General features: G+C 48.8%; 2 protein-coding genes across 3 annotated transcripts in view; both read right to left on the bottom strand.

Annotated features, from left to right (window-relative positions):
• LOC144611883 (B9 domain-containing protein 2-like) overlaps positions 1-17,903 on the bottom strand; it is a 250,328-nt gene that overhangs the window by 115,051 nt on the left and 117,374 nt on the right. The window lies entirely within an intron of this gene.
• The window catches only part of LOC144611858 (RAC-beta serine/threonine-protein kinase-like), a 76,184-nt gene that overhangs the window by 16,131 nt on the left and 42,150 nt on the right, over positions 1-17,903 (bottom strand). The window contains 5 exon segments of the mRNA XM_078431166.1: positions 3,256-3,321; positions 5,360-5,491; positions 6,303-6,456; positions 8,338-8,449; positions 13,323-13,451. Of these exon segments, the coding sequence (XP_078287292.1) occupies positions 3,256-3,321; positions 5,360-5,491; positions 6,303-6,456; positions 8,338-8,449; positions 13,323-13,451 (593 nt within the window).

Below are 17,903 nucleotides of genomic sequence, written 5' to 3'. Positions count from 1 at the left end.
AAACGGCTTGGTCTAATTGGAGATTGCCCCGGTACGTAGGATAGTGTTAGTGTACCGGGATCACTGGCTGGTGTGGACTCGGTGGGCCAAAGGGGCCGTTTCTGTGCTGCATCTCTGATACGGTCGTTTAGTTTAGAGATACGGCACAGAAACGGAAACTTCAACAAATGGGGTTAGTACAGAGGCTAGATTCATGGAAATAAGTTTCAACCCATCAGGTATCCAATTATATTAGGCTTATACCAATTACATTTTTACTCCCCCCCCCCCCCCCACCACAATTCTACCACTTACCAACTCTAAGGGCAATTTACAGCAGGCAATTAACCAATCCAGCTGTATTGGAAGGAAAAAAACCTGCAGATGCTGGTATAAATCGAAGCTAACACAAAATTGAGTTTAGGAGCAGGGAGGTTCTGCTGCAGTTGCACAGGGCCTTGGTGAGACCGCACCTGGAGTATTGTGTGCAGTTTTGGTCTCCTAACCTGAGGAAAGACGTTCTTGCCTTAGAGGGAGTACAGAGAAGGTTCACCAGATTGATCCCTGGGATGGCGGGATTTGCATATGAGGAAAGACTGGATAGACTGGGCTTGTACTCGCTGGAATTTAGAAGACTGAGGGGGGATCTTATAGAAACATATAAAATTCTTAAGGGGTTGGAGAGGCTAGATGCGGGAAGATTGTTCCCGAGGTTGGGGGAGTCCAGAACCAGGGGGTCACAGCTTAAGGATAAGGGGGAAGTCTTTTAGGACCGAGATGAGAAAACATTTCTTCACACAGAGAGTGGTGAATCTGTGGAATTCTCTGCCACAGAAGGTAGTTGAGGCCAGTTCATTGCCTATATTTAAGAGGGAGTTAGATGTGGCCCTTTTTGCTAAAGGGATCAGGGGGTATGGAGAGAAGGCAGGTACAGGTTATTGAGCTGGATGATCAGCCATGATCATATTGAATGGCGGTGCAGGCTCGAAGGGCCGAATGGCCTACTCCTGCACCTATTTTCTATGTTTCTATGTTTTTAAAATGGTGATTAACTCAGCGGGTCAGGCAGCATCTCCAGAGAGAAGGAATGGGTGACGTTTTGGGTGGAGACCCTTCTTCAGACCGAGTCAGGGAGAGGGAGATATAGAGATAAGGAAGTGCAAGGTGTGAAAACAAGACAAAGGGGATGCAGCTGAAGGAAAATGTAGAATAGATCATTGTTAGATAGAAGCTAGCAACTATGCAAACAGAAAATGTAAACAAGGATGACTGGTCGGAGAACTGGGAAGGGGGGAGGGATGGGGAGAGAGGGAAGGCAAGGCCTCGACCCGAAACGTCACCGATTCCTTCTCTCCCGAGATGCTGCCTGACCCGCTGAATTACTCCAGCATTTTGTGTCTACCTGGTCTATTGGATGTGGGAGCATCCAATCGGAGCATAGACTGCATGGCATTCAGAGAGAGAATGTGCAAACTCCACACAGGCAGCACCAGGGGGGTCGAGACTGCACAGTAATCAACCAGAGTCCAACTTGCCGGTGCTGTGAGGCAGCAGTTCTACCAGCTGCACCTTATCAGGAATAAAACATTAAATACATTGACACGAGAAACAAAACCAAGCTGGGGGACATGCCATGAACTCCAAAACCAAAGCGCACACATAGACACACTGGATAGGGGGAACGTTTCCATTAGTAGTGGAGTCTAGGACCAGAGGGCACAGCCTCAGAATAAAAGTGACTTAACTTTAGAATGGAGGAATTTCTTTGGGTAGAGGGTGGTGAATCTGTGGAATTCTAGGTTTGTATTCACTGGAGTTTAGAAGGATGAGAGTGGATCTTATAGAGACATATAAAATTATAAAAGGACTGGACAAGCTAGATGCAGGAAAGATGTTCCCAATGTTGGGGGAGTCCAGAACCAGGGGGCCACACAGTCTTAGAATAAAGGGGAGGCCATTTAAAACTGAGGTGAGAAGGAACTTTTTCACCCAGAGAGTTGTGAGTTTGTGCAATTCTCTGCTGCAGAGGGCAGTGGAGGCTAAATCACTGGATGGATTTAAGAGAGAGTTAGATAGAGCTCTGGGGGCTAGTGGAATCAAGGGATATGGGGAGAAGGCAGGCACGGGTTACTGATTGTGGATGATCAGCCATGATCACAATGAACGGCGGTGCTGGCTCGAAGGGCTGAACGGCCTCCTCCTGCACCTATTTTCTATGTTTCATTGCCACAGAAGGCTGGAGGCCAAGCCAATGGATATTTTTAAGACGGCGATCGTTAGATTTTGTGATTAGTACGGGTGCCAGGCGTTATGGGGAGAAGGCAGGAGAATGGGGTTGAGAGGGAAAGATAGATCAGCCATGATTGAATGGCGGAGTAGACTTGATGGGCCGAAAGGCCTAACTCGGCTCCTATCACTTATGAACGAACACACACACACACGTTACTCTCCATTTCCACCTCGTCTCCTGTGGCGACAGACATCAGGGGGAGGTTGAAACATGGGCTTCTCCCTTCGATCAATTGTCTAAGTTTGAACTCAAGTTGGGGAAGGGGAGCAATGCTCCAGGAGATCACTCATCGTATCAGGTCTCCGGGGGTGGTGAAGAACTTTTTTTTTTACACAGACTGAATAAATATTGGACTTAATTTGCTAGTACAAGGAAAATTTAAATATCCCATCACAAAGAGATGCTTTAACTATAAATACTGCAGTCCTGTGGCAAACATGTTTTTATGTAAACAGAAACTACAAAGTACAGGATGGTATCCAAGAGAATCCAGTGTATGTACACACAGAATGCTGGAGTAACTCAGCAGGTCAGGCAGCATCTTGGGAGAGAAGGAATGGGTGACGTTTCGGGTCGAGACCCTTCTTCAGACTGAGTCAGGGAGAGGGCGATATAGAGATAAGGAAGTCTAAGGTGTGAAAACAAGACAAAGGGGATGCAGATCAAGGAAATGAATAAGTTTATTGGCCAAGTATGTACATATACAAGGAATGTCCCTTGGTGCTCTGCTCACAAATGACAACTCAAACATACAGTTAACAGTTAAGACCGCACAAAAAATGTAGAATAGATCATTGTTCGATAGAAGCTAACAACTAAGCAAATAGAAAATGTAAACAAGGACCCGAAACGTCACCCATTCCTTCTCTCCCAAGATGCTGCCTGACCCGCTGAGTTACTCCAGCATGTCGTGTCTACATTCGATTTAAACCAGCACCTGCAGTTTTTTTCCCCCCTAAGAATCTAGTGTTTGTTACCGCACTTACTGTTAAAAACGGATGCCTCGTGTTCTGTAAAACTCTGCTTTCTGTAACAGTGTGGGCGACTTCATCCTATGAATGCAACGGAAAGTATTAATAGTTACAGTTTGCACTTTCCCAATTAAAGAGACTCCCCTGGGACACGGGTTCAACAGGCAAGGAAGCAGATCTTTTTGGAATGATTTGAAAGAAATGCTGGTATTCCGAGGAAGACAGGCTCAGTGCATCTAATGATTTTCAAAAGGACGTCAGTCAAAATGGTTTAGGGGGGGGGGGGGGGGGGGGTTGGGGAGAGGAATAACTGGTTGGTCTTTCAGTGCCTCCTGTGATCTAGCGTGCCAACTGGCCCACTGTCAAGTGTCTCCACAGACTACATGCCTTCACCTCGAGCTTTTGTCGCCAATTACAAACATAAAAAAGCTTTTCAGATCCGAGAGGGGAAGGCAGATCAACCATCAAGAACCAGCTAAGTGTGCATTTAGACAATAGACAATAGGTGCAGGAGGAGGCCATTCGGCCCTTCGAGCCAGCACCACCATTCAATGTGATCGTGGCTGATCATTCTCAATCAGTACCCCGTTCCTGCCTTCTCCCCATACCCCCCGAGTCCGCTATCCCTAAGAGCTCTATCTAGCTCTCTCTTGAATGCATTCAGAGAATTGGCCTCCACTGCCTTCTGAGGCAGAGAATTCCCACAGATTTACAAATCTGACTGAAAAAGCTTTTCCTCAACTCCGTTCTAAATGGCCTACCCCTTATTCTTAAACTGTGGCCCCTGGTTCTGTAGCCATTCCAATAACTCGCTACAAAGCAGAAAACTAGATCCTGCACTCTGTAACTTCCTCTCTGCCCTACCTATTGTTCTGGAGTTTGACTCGATTGTATTTATGTGTAGTGTTGGCTGATTTGGTTGGATCGCATGCAAACACAGCTCTCCACTGCACAGCGATATAGGTGATAACAATACACCTAAACCGATGGGAAAGCAGGGCGTGGTGACCAGTGGGCACGAGGAGAGGCAGCTGAAATCAATGACTCACGACGAGACCATCTATACGGAAAGGTCCAAGTGGAGTTACGAGTTTGGGAATGGGTGGGGGGGCCCCCTCTCCAATCTGGCAAAAGGTACAGAAGTGTGAAAAATGCACACCACCCGATTCAGGGACAGTTTCCTCCCAGCAGTTATGAGGCAACTGAACCATCCTCCGCAACCAGACAGCAGTGCTGAACTACTATCTGCCTCTTTGGTGACCCCCAGACTATCCTTTCACAAAATGCTGGAGTAACTCAGCGGGTCAGGCAGCATCTCAGGAGAGAAGGAATGGGTGACGTTTCGGGTCGATTCCTTCTCTCCTGAGATGCTGCCTGACCCGTTGACCCAGCATTTTGTGAATAAATACCTTCGATTTGTACCAGCATCTGCAGTTATTTTCTTACCCAGACGATCCTTGATCGGACTTTGCTGGCTTTACCTTGCACTAAACGCTATTCCCTTATCATGTATCTGTGGACTGTGGATGGCTCGATTGTAATCATGTGCTGTCTTTCTACTGACTGGTCAGCACACAACAAGCGCTTCTCACCGTTCCTCGGAACACGTGACAATAAATTAAACTGAACAGGGCGGCACGGTGGCGCAGCGGTAGAGTTGCTGCCTTACAGCGAATGCAGCGCCGGAGACTCGGGTTCGATCCTGACCACGGGTGCCGTCTGTATGGAGTTTGTACGCTCTCCCCGTGACCTGCGTGGGTTTTCTCCGAGATCTTCGGTTTCCTCCCACACTCCAAAGACGTGCAGGTATGTAGGTTAATTGGCTGGGCAAATGTAAAAATTGTCCCTAGTGGGTGTAGGATAATGTTAGTGTGCGGGGATCGCTGGGCGGCACGGACCCGGTGGGCCGAAGGGCCTGTTTCTGCGCTGTATCTCTAAATCTAAACAGAACTGGCAAAGACAGGAAAGGGCAGGAGGCTAGAATACATTAGGTGTAAACAAAGCCCCAGGCTATGAACAAGTTTTCAGTGCCATGGAAACAGCGGGGAGATAGTGATGGAATCGGTCCCTTCAAAAGCTCTCGTCACTAAGTGCATCTCGAAAGGAAGTGAATACTTACTTTAGCGATAATGACCTCCTTCCGTAGAATCTTCATGGCATAATAACGTCCGGTGGCCTTTTCTTTGACCAGAATCACTTTGCCAAAGGTGCCCTTCCCCAGCAACTTTAAATAGTCAAAATCATTCATTGTCTGCAATCAGAGGACAGAGTTGTCACACGTCAGACGGCCACAGTATTTTGACCGGATCGAACACAAGTGGGGCTGAACTAAAAGTCAAAAGTGTGGTTACATTTAGTAAATAGAATCACACCCTTCTGTGCACCGAGCTACGCACCACCAGTTATGTACAGTAAACCCTGGCAAAGTTGGACCTCGAAATTTGGTTATAGCAGACAGAGGCTGCCTTTGCCCTCTCCCCCCACCGCCCCCCCCCCCCTCCTTCCGCCAGTTACCTAGCGAGTTGGCACTAAGTGGCGGGAGCTTCCGGTCAGGGCAGCGGAGAGAACGGGCAGCGTGAAGATGGAGCGAGTACCGTCCCCAGCACGCCGTGCCCGGGGCCGGGGACTCTGCGGCCCTCTCGGCCGGTGAATTCCATCTCGTTTAACCCTTCCAATGCTGGGTTTGTTCCCTCCAGGCCTTGGGTTAAACTTTACCCCCCCCCCCCCCTTGATTCTGTAAGGGCGGACAATCGGCAATAACGGGCACCATTACCCCCCCGGTCCATAGAGCGAGGGTCTACTGTATTGTGCATCTGAAGGTGGTTTGTTCGATTCCTGCTAAGTGACCAGGGCTGATCCATCTCTGAACCTTCTCCCATTAGTATTGGCTTTACCCCAGGTGCATGCAAAACCACCTTCCGCTGGCAATACAAAACTACACACATGCTGATCTGAACCATGTTGGGCCTTGGGCTCCCATCTTTTGTCCTTGGCTCTGCTGAGAGAAAACAAGATGGCTTCCTCCCACCATAAGTATGCCTCACACAGATGAATCCACTAACCACTTTATTCCTCGACTTCAACATTGACACTTCCATGTCCTCCATCCCCGAGCTGTCACTGGGGGAGCCACATTTGCCATCCATCGGGTCATCTCCTGGCTGCAGGTCCTTTAAGCTGTTGGCAACCGTCTGAATGGCTCGTGTCCACTCCTCTCTGGAGACAAAGGGAACAAAGAGTCATTCATTGATTGAAAGGTAGCACATGGAAACAGGCCCTGCGGCCCACCGAGTTGGCACTAGCCATTGATCACCCTTTCACTCTAGTTCTATGGTATCCCTCTTTCATATCCACTCCCTTCACACGAAGGGATTTTTACAGGGGACCGGCACGGTGGCGCAGCAGTAGAGTTGCTGCCTTACAGCGAACGCAGCGCCGGAGACCCGGGTTCAATCCCGACTACGGGCGCCGTCTGTACGGAGTTTGTACGTTCTCCCCTTGACCTGCGTGGGTTTTCTCCGAGATCTTCCGTTTCCTCCCACACTCCAAAAACATACAGGGTTGCAAAGACAATTGGCTTGGCAAGTGTAAAAATTGTCCCTAATGTGCGGGGATCGCTGGTCGGCGCGGACCCAGTGGGCTGAAGGGCCTGTTTCCACGCTGTATCTCTAAACAAAGCTAAGCTAAAACTAAAGGCCGGTTAGCCTACAAACCTGCGAGTCTTGGAATATGGGAGGAAACCGGAAGACCCACACGGTCACAGGAAGAACGTGCAAACTCCACACAGACAGCACCCGATGTCAGGATCGAAACCTGCGTCTGTGGGGCTGTGAGACAGCTCTACCAGCCGCACCACTAATCTCTGCCCTTACCAAATGCACAGCAGCAGCTGGCAGGCACACGGTTCTTTTTTTTTAAATGGAGTACAAACCACCAACTGAATTTAGGTTTTCCAACTGAAACTGGTGGAGGACCAACATTCTGCTTTAAAAATGTGCTGCCACTCTACAACTAAAAGGGATCGCTCTGTGGTACAGATTATTCAACTGGATCCTTAATAAAACCAGGTAAACATTGCAAATTAAATACAGGTGCCCCACGGCTTACGATGGTTCGACTTGCGATAGTTCGACGTTGCAGACAGCAGCGAGCCTCCTCCGCTCGCTTCCGGCCACGCGATCGCGCGCATTCAATGCATTTCCACTTGCGATACTTTCGGCTTCCGATGGGCTTCTCGGAACGGAAACCCATTGGAAGCTGAGGAGCACATGGACCTCAACGTGTTTGTAGTTAAGACAGCGATGTGGATGGATGAAGAAGTGCCATGACCTTAGGCTTGTATACACTGGAATTTAGAAGGATGAGAGGAGATCTTATCGAAACGTATAAGATTATTAAGGGGTTGGACACGTTAGAGGCAGGAAACATGTTCCCAATGTTGGGGGAGTCCAGAACAAGGGGCCACAGTTTAAGAATAAGGGGTAGGCCATTTAGAACGGAGATGAGGAAAAACTTTTTCAGTCAGAGAGTTGTGAATCTGTGGAATTCTCTGCCTCAGAAGGCAGCGGAGGCCAATTCTCTGAATGCATTCAAGAGAGAGCTAGATAGAGCTCTTAAGGATAGCGGAGTCAGGGGGTATGGGGAGAAGGCAGGAACGGGGTACTGATTGAGAATGATCAGCCATGATCACATTAAATGGCGGTGCTGGCTCGAAGGGCCGAATGGCCTCCTCCTGCACCTATTGTCTATTGTCTATACTACACACTCGAGACAATTTACAATAGGGTGTCTATTGACCACTCTAAATGGCAGGACAAGTTCAGAGGGGGATGTTAAATGAAGTCAACTACGTGCCGGTGCTACGGAAAAGGACATGTCTCCTTCTCATCACCCATCCATGCTACCTCTTATCCCTTGCAGCTCCACCGCAGGGTCCGTTTACACACCACTAATATCCCGTAAACTGAAGGCCAGGCCACACACCGCCCACTTCACAGGTGACCAAGTCTCCACCTCGAGGGGTACGTGATTCGCGTGGAGATCCGTAACGTTGAAGCGGGGCCTTGCCTTGGTCTCGCCCCTTCGCCCCACCCTCACCTCTCATCCGGCGTGTCAACGTGAAAGGTCCTCTCGATCACCGTCGTCCACTGCAAGCACCGGATGATAAACGTGTTGGGGCGTGGCCTCTCCGTCTTCATTAGTTGGCATTCTGGTCAGAGCAGGGAAACAAAGCAGTCACGGACCTGCGGCATTCCGCCAGCGTCACAGCACAATCAGGCAATTCAGCCGAAGTGTGTAGGAAGGAACTGCAGATGCTGCTTTGCACCGAAGACAGACACAAAATGCTGGAGTAACTCTGAACAGGCAGCATCTCTGGATTCAAGGAATGGATTAGAGACGTTAAACGTTCTCTATATGCTTCGTTGTCACCTTCTCCTAACTAACTATGATCATTGTCCTTAATCCGTATCCCCTTTGATGTCTAGCTTTCACACCTTACACTTCCTTATCTCTGTGCCTCCCTCTCCCGTTACTCTCAGACTGAAGGGTCTCGACCCGAAACGTCCACCATTCCTTCTATCCAGAGATGCTGCCTGACCCGCTGAGTTACTCCAGCATTTTGTCTAGATCAGCCCAAGTGATCCACACCTTTCATTCTCCAGTCCCTGAATCCCACCATTTGATCCTTCTACCTTTACCTATCCCATTTCCCTTTAATATGACCATGACTGTCTCCAGAATGTCCACCTAGAAAAACACTCCTGAAAATCATAAAGCACAAAAACCTGACGATAATCAGCAGGTCAGGCAGAGAGAAAGTTAACGTCCACTCCTCAGTCTGAGGGAGGGTCTCGACCCCAAACATCACCTATCCATGTTCTCAAGAGATGCTGCCTGACTCATTGTGTTACTCCAGCACCGTTTCCTTGTGCGTTGGTGAGACCACACCTGGAGTATTGCGTACAGTTTTGGTCTCCTAATCTGAGGAAAGACATTCTTGCCATAGAGGGAGTACAGAGAAGGTTCACCAGATTGATTCCTGGGATGGCAGGACTTTCATATGAAGAAAGACTGGATAGACTCGGCTTGTCCTCGCTGGAATTTAGAAGATTGAGGGGGGATCGTGTAGAAACCTACAAAATTCTTAAGGGGTTGGACAGGCTAGATGCAGGAAGATTGTTCCCGATGTTGGGGAAGTCCAGAACAAGGGGTCACAGTTTAAGGATGTCTTTTAGGACCGGGATGAGAACGTTTTTTTCACACAGAGAGTGGTGAATCTGTGGAATTCTCTGCCACAGAAGGTAGTTGAGGCCAGTTCATTGGCTATATTTAAGAGGGAGTTAGATGTGGCCCTTGTGGCTAAAGGGATCAGGGGGTATGGAGAGAAGGCAGGTACAGGATACTGAGTTGGATGATCAGCCATGATCATATTGAATGGCGGTGCGTACAGGCTCGAAGGGCCGAATGTCCTACTCCTGCACCTATTTTCTATGTTTCTATGTATTAGCCAGCATCGGCACTTCATTGTTTCCACAGTCAACATTTAATAGCGACTTTCCATCAGAACTGCAAAGACGAGGTTGGAGACACAATGGGCAGCAGACGCTGGAATCTCGAGCTAAAACAGCAGGCAAGGAGGCAACATCTCTGGGAGATGTCCATATGCGACGTTTCGGGGTTGAAGAACGATTCCGATCCAAAATGTTCTGGCATAGAGGGAACCCATTACCCAGGTTGGAAATATCAAATACGGGAGGGCATAGCTTTGAGATGAGACGGGTAACATTTGAAAAAGATGCACAGGGCAGCTTTCGTTCTTAGTCGCAAGGGCCTGGTAAGCACTACCGAGAGGGGCGTTGGTGGCCGATACAATAGTGGCATTGGAGACTTTTGGGTAAGCACAGATAGGCAAGGTATGGAGCAATATGGATTATATTGGCACGGTGGCGCAGCGGTAGAGTTGCTGTCTTACAGCGAATGCAGCGCCGGAGACTCGGGTTCGATCCTGACTACGGGCACCGTCTATACGTTCTCCCCGTGACCTGCGTGGGTTTTCTCCGAGATCTTCGGTTTCCTCCCACACTCCAAAGACGTACAGGTACGTAGGTTAATTGGCTTGGTAAATGTAAAAATAGTCCGTAGTGGGTGTACGATAGTGTTAGTGTGCGGGGATCGCTGGGCGGCGCGGACCCGGTGGGCCGAAGGGCCTGTTTCTGCGCTGTATCTCTAAATCTAAAAATCTAAAAATGTGCAGGCAGGTTAAGGATGGTCTGGGCATCATGCTCAGCACAATCACGAGCCGAAGGACCTGTTCTTGAGCCGTACTGTTCTATGTTGCCTATCCAGAGATGATGCCTGACAGGTTGAGTTGTTCCTGCGCTTTGTTTTGCAAAGGTGAGTTGACATTGAACACACACATTAAGTAACAGAGGGAGGAGTGGGAGAGCATCAAGATAGCGTGGAGATCAGGAGATTCTAGAGGACACCAAGACTTTTAGTGCCTTCTAGGAGGGTGGTGAATGCTCGTGCAGTTTTGGTCTCCAAATTTGAGGAAGAATACTCTTGCTATTGAGGGCGTGCAGCGTAGGTTTACTAGGTTAATTCCTGGAAAGGCGGGACTATCATATGTTGAAAGACTAGAGCGACTAGGCTTGTATACACTGGAATTTAGAAGGATGAGAGGAGATCTTATCGAAACGTATAAGATTATTAAGGGGTTGGACACGTTAGAGGCAGGAAACATGTTCCCAATGTTGGGGGAGTCCAGAACCAGGGGCCACAGTTTACGAATAAGGGGTAGGCCATTTAGAACTGAGATGAGGAAAAACTTTTTCAGTCAGAGAGTTGTGAATCTGTGGAATTCTCTGCCTCAGAAGGCAGTGGAGGCCAATTCTCTGAATGCATTCAAGAGAGAGCTGGATAGAGGTGTTAAGGATAGCGGAGTCAGAGGGTATGGGGAGAAGGCAGGAAAGGGGTACTGATTGAGAATGATCAGCCATGATCACATTGAATGGCGGTGCTGGGTCGAAGGGCCGAATGGCCTCCTGCACCTATTGTCTCTTGTCTGTTGTTATTCATGACGGACGTGTTTGGAAATGGTGTAGAGAAACAAGGAAAAACAAATACTAGAACAGTGGTAGACACAAAATGCTGGAGTAACTCAGCGGGACAGGCAGCATCTCTGGAGACAAGGAATGGGTAACGTTTCGGGTCGAGACCCTTCTACAGACTGAAGTCCGAATCTGAAGAAGGGTCTCGACCCGAAACGTCACCCATTCCTTCTCTCCCGAGAGGCTGCCTGACCCGCTGAGATACTCCAGCGTTGTGTCTACCTTCGATTTAAACCGGCATCTGCAGTTCTTTCCTACATACTAGAATAGAGGTTCAGAACTCAAGTTGTTGGGACAATGTAGCAAGCTACAGACTGCGTTCACAGTGAAGGAAAATTAAGTTTAAATGACAGAATCTGATCATGTCCATGTGCCAGTCCGGAGAGCTGCAACGTGCCAGACCGATGTGCTGTTGCTGGAGCTTTGTTGGAACAGTACAGGAGAGGGGTCAGACTGGTGTGCAGGAAGGAACTGCAGATGCTGCTTCACACTGGATACAGACAAAATGCTGGAGTAACTCAGCGGGACAGGCAGCATCTCGGGAGAGAAAGAATGGGCGACGTTTAAGAAGGGACTAGACCCGAAACGCCACCCATTCCTTCACTCCAATCTGTGGAATTCTCTGCCTCAGAAGGCAGTGGAGGCCAATTCTCTGAATGCATTCAAGAGAGAGCTAGATAGAGCTCTTAAGGATAGCGGAGTCAGGGAGTATGGGGAGAAGGCAGGAACGGGGTTCTGATTGAGAATGATCAGCCATGATCACATTGAATGGCGGTGCTGGCTCGAAGGGCCGAATGGCCTCCTCCTGCACCTATTGTCTATTGTCTACTCCAGAGATGATGCCTGTCCCACTGCGTTACTCCAGCATTGTGTCTAAATCCACAAGGGTGACAGGAATCCTCTTCAGCAGTTCATTCTTGAACTACAAAGGCCTATGCCTTTTGTCTGAAGGTAATTGAGAGCTAGGCTGTACTATGGTATACTTACATTGGAAACCCACGTTTTGGGCGTTTAGACTTGAATCAGGGACGGTGCCCAATTTCGAAGGGAACCTCTGCAAGTTATCGGGAAGAAAAACTGCAGATGCTGGTTTAAATCGAAGGTGGACACAAAATGCTGGAGTAACTCAGCAGGTCAGGCAGCATCTCAGGAGAGAAAGAATGAATGGGTGACGTTTCGGGTCGAGACCCTTCTTCAGACTGAGTCAGGGAGAGGGAAATATAGAGATAAGGAAGTGTAAGGTGTGAAAACGAGACAAAGGGGATGCAGATCAAGGAAATTAATGATCTGCACGGCACGGTAGCGCAGCGGTAGAGTTGCTGCTTTACAGCGAATGCAGCGCCGGAGACTCAGGTTCGATCCTGACTACGGGTACTGCACTGTAAGGAGTTTGTACGTTCTCCCCGTGACCTGCGTGGGTTTTCTCCGAGATCTTCGGTTTCCTCCCACACTCCAAAGACGTACAGGTATGTAGGTTAATTGGCTGGGTAAATGTAAAAATTGTCCCTAGTGGGTGTAGGATAGTGTTAATGTACGGGGATCACTGGGCGGCACGGACTTGGAGGGCCGAAAAGGCCTGTTTCCGGCTGTATATATATGATGATATGATATGATAAGTTTATTAGCCAAGTATAGCCAAGGAATGTCCCTTGGTGCTCCGCTCACAAATGACAACACAAACAAAGAGTTAACAATTAAGACCGTACAAAAAATGTAGAATAGATCATAGTTCGATAGAAGCTTACAACTAAGCAAATAGAAAATGTAAACAAGGACAGACTCGTCGGAGAACTGGGAAGGAGGAAGGGATGAAGAGAGAGGGAAAGCAAGGTCTAGACCCGAAACGTCACCCATTCCTTCTCTCCCGAGATGCTGCCTGGCCCGCTGAGTTACTCCAGCATTTTGTGTCGACCTTCTGCAAGTTATACGCAGACACCACGGAACGAGCAAAATCATTGCGGACTCACTCACCTGCTACGGAGAAGTTGTTCAGAGGCGGCAAACTGTGATCTGGGCTCTCGGGCTTCTCTTTGTAGCCGATAAAAGAACCGTCTGATTTCAACAGGAAATACCTGGGTCTCCATGTTTTGATGTATTCACCTGCAAACAGCACAGCGAGTTAGGTCAGAACGGAGTCCATTCCTCACGAGAAAGGTGTGCCCCACTTCATGCAAACGCACCCCCAGTGGTAGCATTACCTTAACCACTTCATGACACTTTGGTGGTTCCAAACCAGCACTGAGCTCAGACAAGCACATGCTTGCCCATAATTAAAAAAAAGAGTTAATAATTCATGAGAGAATGTAATTTAGATAAATGCTCTGAACAACTCCGCCATTGTCCCGGGACAGAGACCGAGACCTTCATTTGGGATTTCAATTCGCAACCTCCTTAACAGTAACGACCACATTTTGTTTTAAATAAAGATGGGCTCCATTGAAGTCCCTTGTCATCAGGGCACTTAATGAGCCAACTAATGATAACACTATACGGAATGGAAGGCAGACATTTTTTTTTTAAAGATACAGCGGCCCACCGAGTACGCGCCGCCCTGCGATCCCCTGCGATCCCCGCACATTAACACTATCCTACACACACTCGGGACAATTGTTTTTTTTACATTTACCTAGCCAATTAACCTACATACCTGTACGTCTTTGGAGTGTGGGAGGAAACCGAAGATCTCGGAGAAAACCCACGCAGGTCACGGGGAGAACGTACAAACTCCGTACAGACAGCGCCCGTAGTCAGGATCGAACCCGAGTCCCCAGCACTGCATTCGCTGTAAGGCGGCAACTCTACTGCTGCGCCACCGTGCCGCAGTGATAAAATGCTGGAGTAAATCAGCGGGTCAGGCAGCATCTCTGGAGATGCTGCCTGACCCGCTGAGTTACTCCAGCATCTTGTGTCTGCCTTCGATTTTAACCAGCATCTGGAGTTTTTTTCCCTACACTGACTGGAATGGCACTTATAGAACAAACCTTTCTTTATACAATGGGTAGGAAGGAACTGCAGATGCTGGTTTATACTGAAGGCGGACACATTGCTGGAGTAACTCAGCGGGACAGGCAGCATCTCAGGGGAAAAAGGATGGGTGACGTTTCAGGTCGGAACCCTTCTTCTGAACGAAAGTGACTTTCAGGGTTCTGATCCAAAATGTCACCCATCATTTTCCCCCAGAGACGCTGCCTGACCCGCTGAGTTACTTCAGCACTTTGTAGGTGTTGTATAAAGAGAAGATAGACACAATCATTTTATAATGTGCAACATGTTAGGACAGGGTGGCCAAAGAGGTGGGTTACAAGTACTGTTTTATCAGTGAGAAGGAGAGAGGGGTACAAGTGGAATATATCCGAGCTTGTGGCCATGGAGGTTGATAGCATGGCTGCCAGTGGTAAGAGACTGCAAACAGGGATGCCCAAAAGTCCTTAAAGATTTAGGACAGCACAGTAGCTGCCACAGTGCCAGAGATCTAGGTTCAATCCTGACCACGGGTGCTCTCTGTGCGGAGTTTGTACGTTCTCCCCGTGGGTTCTGTCAGCCCCGGTTTCCCCAAAGGTGTGCAGGTTTGTAAGTTAATTGGCCTTTCTGAATTGCCCCAAGTGTGTACGATGCAAAAGTGGGATAACAGAACTAGCTTGGAGGAGGAGCCAGCGCTGTCCTCGCAGGGATGCTCCGGGAGCGGCTGCGACTCGTCTCCGGAGGCTCCGGCGCGGGCCGCCCGGACGTCGGAAGCCCGCAGGCCTCTGGGTGGGGGCCGACATCAGGAGCTCCGGCAGCGGCTGCGTCTTCGGCCGCCCCGGATCGCGGGGCTTGGGTCGGCCCGACCTTTCACCGTCCGGCGCGGCCCGAAATAGGCGGCGGGGTTTTCTCCGCCCGGCGGGGGCTTCAATGTCGGGAGCCCCGACTGCCCCAACGCGACAACTCCAACAGCCTGACCGCGGGAGAAGACGGCAGGGAAGAAATAGACATTCTGGCCTTCCATCACAGTGAGGAGGTGACTGGAGGAGACTCACTGTGATGGATGTTTTTTTTGTTTGGTGTTAGTTTATGATTGTATGCGTTATTGCATTTTTATTGATTATTCTTATTGGTTTTATTGTTGAACTGCGGGTAATTTTTCATTTCACTACACATTTATGCGTATGTGACAAATAAACGACTATTGACTGGAATGTGGGTGGGAAAGAACTGCAGATGATGCTTTAAACCATTGACACTCACAAAATGCTGGTTCTATTCAGCGGGACGGGCTGCATCTCCGGAGAGGAATGAGTGACGTTTCGGGTCGTTTCCCTTCCCCGACTCTCGTCTGAAGGGTCTCGACCCGAAATGTCACCCATTCCTTCTCACAGGTATAGGGGCGACTGAGGGTGGGTGTGGACTCGGTGTGCTGAAGGGCCCGTTTCCACACTGCATCTCTAAATAGTAGGAATGCTCGACTACAACAGCACAAAGGTGAATCGGTCCTAATGGAATTGATAGATAGCCTTTTAAAAAGCACAGTACTTTAGTGGATAATAAACATAAATCAATGGGCTAGGCTGTTAAAATTATAGCGATGTATTCTGGGCATCCATCTTGAAGAAATATAAAAACAAATAGGTTGAAAAATGCTAAGGTGACATCAAGGAGGGTCTATTTCGGGGGCAGCTTCATCTCCTCTCATCCTCCAGTATTTAGTTTAGTTTAGAGATACAGCGCGGAAACAGGCCCTTTCGGCCTACAGGGTCCACGCCAACCAGCAATTCCCGCACATTAACACTATCCTATACCCACTCCCTTTACCTCCCCCCTCAACTCCCGGCGCCCGTAGTCGGGATCGGGCCCGGATATCCGGCGCTGTGAGGCAGCAACTCTACCGCTGCACCACACAATTCTATTTGAATGCAAATAGAGCTGTTCAACTTAAGGTAGGGGCATGGATAGAAGGAATCACTTTTCCAACATGCAGAACATAGATACATAGAAAATAGGTGCAGGAGTAGGCCATTCGGCCCTTCGAGCCTGCACCGCCATTCAATATGATCATGGCTGATCATCCAGCTCAGTAGCCTGTACCTGCCTTCTCTCCATACCCCATGATCCCTTTAGCAAAAAGGGCCACATCTAACTCCCTCTTAAATATAGCCAATGAACTGCCCTCAACTACCTTCTGTGGCAGAGAATGCCACAGACTCACCACTCTCTGTGTGAAGAAATGTTTTCTCATCTCGGTCCCAAAAGACTTCCCCCTTATCCTTAAGCTGTGACCCCTGGTTCTGGACTCCCCCAACATCGGGAACAATCTTCCCGCATCTAGCCTCTCCAACCCCTTAAGAATTTTATATGTTTCTATAAGATCCCCCCTCAGTCTTCTAAATTTCAGCGAGTACAAGCCCAGTCTATCCAGTCTTTCTTCATATGAAAGTCCTGCCATCCAAGGGATCAATCTGGTGAACCTTCTCTGTACTCCCTCTAAGGCAAGAACGTCTTTCCTCAGGTTAGGAGACCAAAACTGCACATAATACTCCAGGTGCGGTCTCACCAAGGCCCTGTACAACTGCAGCAGAACCTCCCTGCTCCTAAACTCAAATCCTCTTGCTATGAATGCTAACATACCATTCGCTTTCTACACATTCAGAGTTCCAGCCTGTGACAACTGGCACCACTGACCAGGTGAAGCTTTCCCTGCCACACAACACACTACATGGCCCAAAAAGCTGGAGTAACTCAGTGGGACTGGCAGCATCTCTGGAGAGGAGGAATAGGTGACGTTTTGGGTTGAGACTCTTCTTCAGTCTCGAGCTGAAACGCCGTCCACTCCTTCTCTCCAGAGATGCAGCCAGTCCCGCTGAGTTACTCCAGCTTTTTGGGTCTACCTTTGATTTAAACCAGCACCTGCAGTTCCATCCTACACTTTACTGGGCACTGTGACCACTCAGACTGGAATCCCCGATCAAATTTCGCCATCAGCCGATTAAAAAATCACAATAACGAGATGCATCCACCTTTTGGCACAGGGTAGGAACTAATTTACAAATTCTACTCAAGGAACGCAATGTCAGCATTTAGTGGCACAAGGATATAGTGGAAAGCTCCCTCACCTGCTCCAGTCAGCATGGTAAAGATGTGACTACAGTGCTGACTGAGAGGGGCGGTGAATGCGGGGGCACGGCCAACATTTTTATTAGAAGGGAGACAAAATGCTGGAGTAACTCAGCGGGTCAGGCAGCATCTCGGAAGAGAAGGAGTGGGTGACGTTTCGGGTCGAGACCTTTCTTCACACTGATTCTTATTAGAACACAAGGGTACAAGCTCAATGGTGACCACTGGTACTGCGTGGAGTTTTGTTTTTAATTGATTGAAAGATACAGCATGGAAACAGGCCCTATTGTCCATCGAGGCCACACCATATTCTCATCCTGTAAACCACCCCACATATGAAGGCCAGTTTACAATAGACAATAGGTGCAGGAGGAGGCCATTCGGCCCTTCGAGCCTGTACGCACCGCCATTCAATGTGATCATGGCTGATCATTCTCAATCAGTACCCCGTTCCTGCCTTCTCCC

Source organism: Rhinoraja longicauda, chromosome 41 (assembly GCF_053455715.1).
Source record: "Rhinoraja longicauda isolate Sanriku21f chromosome 41, sRhiLon1.1, whole genome shotgun sequence".
Classification (NCBI taxonomy): domain Eukaryota; kingdom Metazoa; phylum Chordata; class Chondrichthyes; order Rajiformes; family Arhynchobatidae; genus Rhinoraja; species Rhinoraja longicauda.
This window is presented reverse-complemented; position numbering and strand designations above follow the sequence as displayed.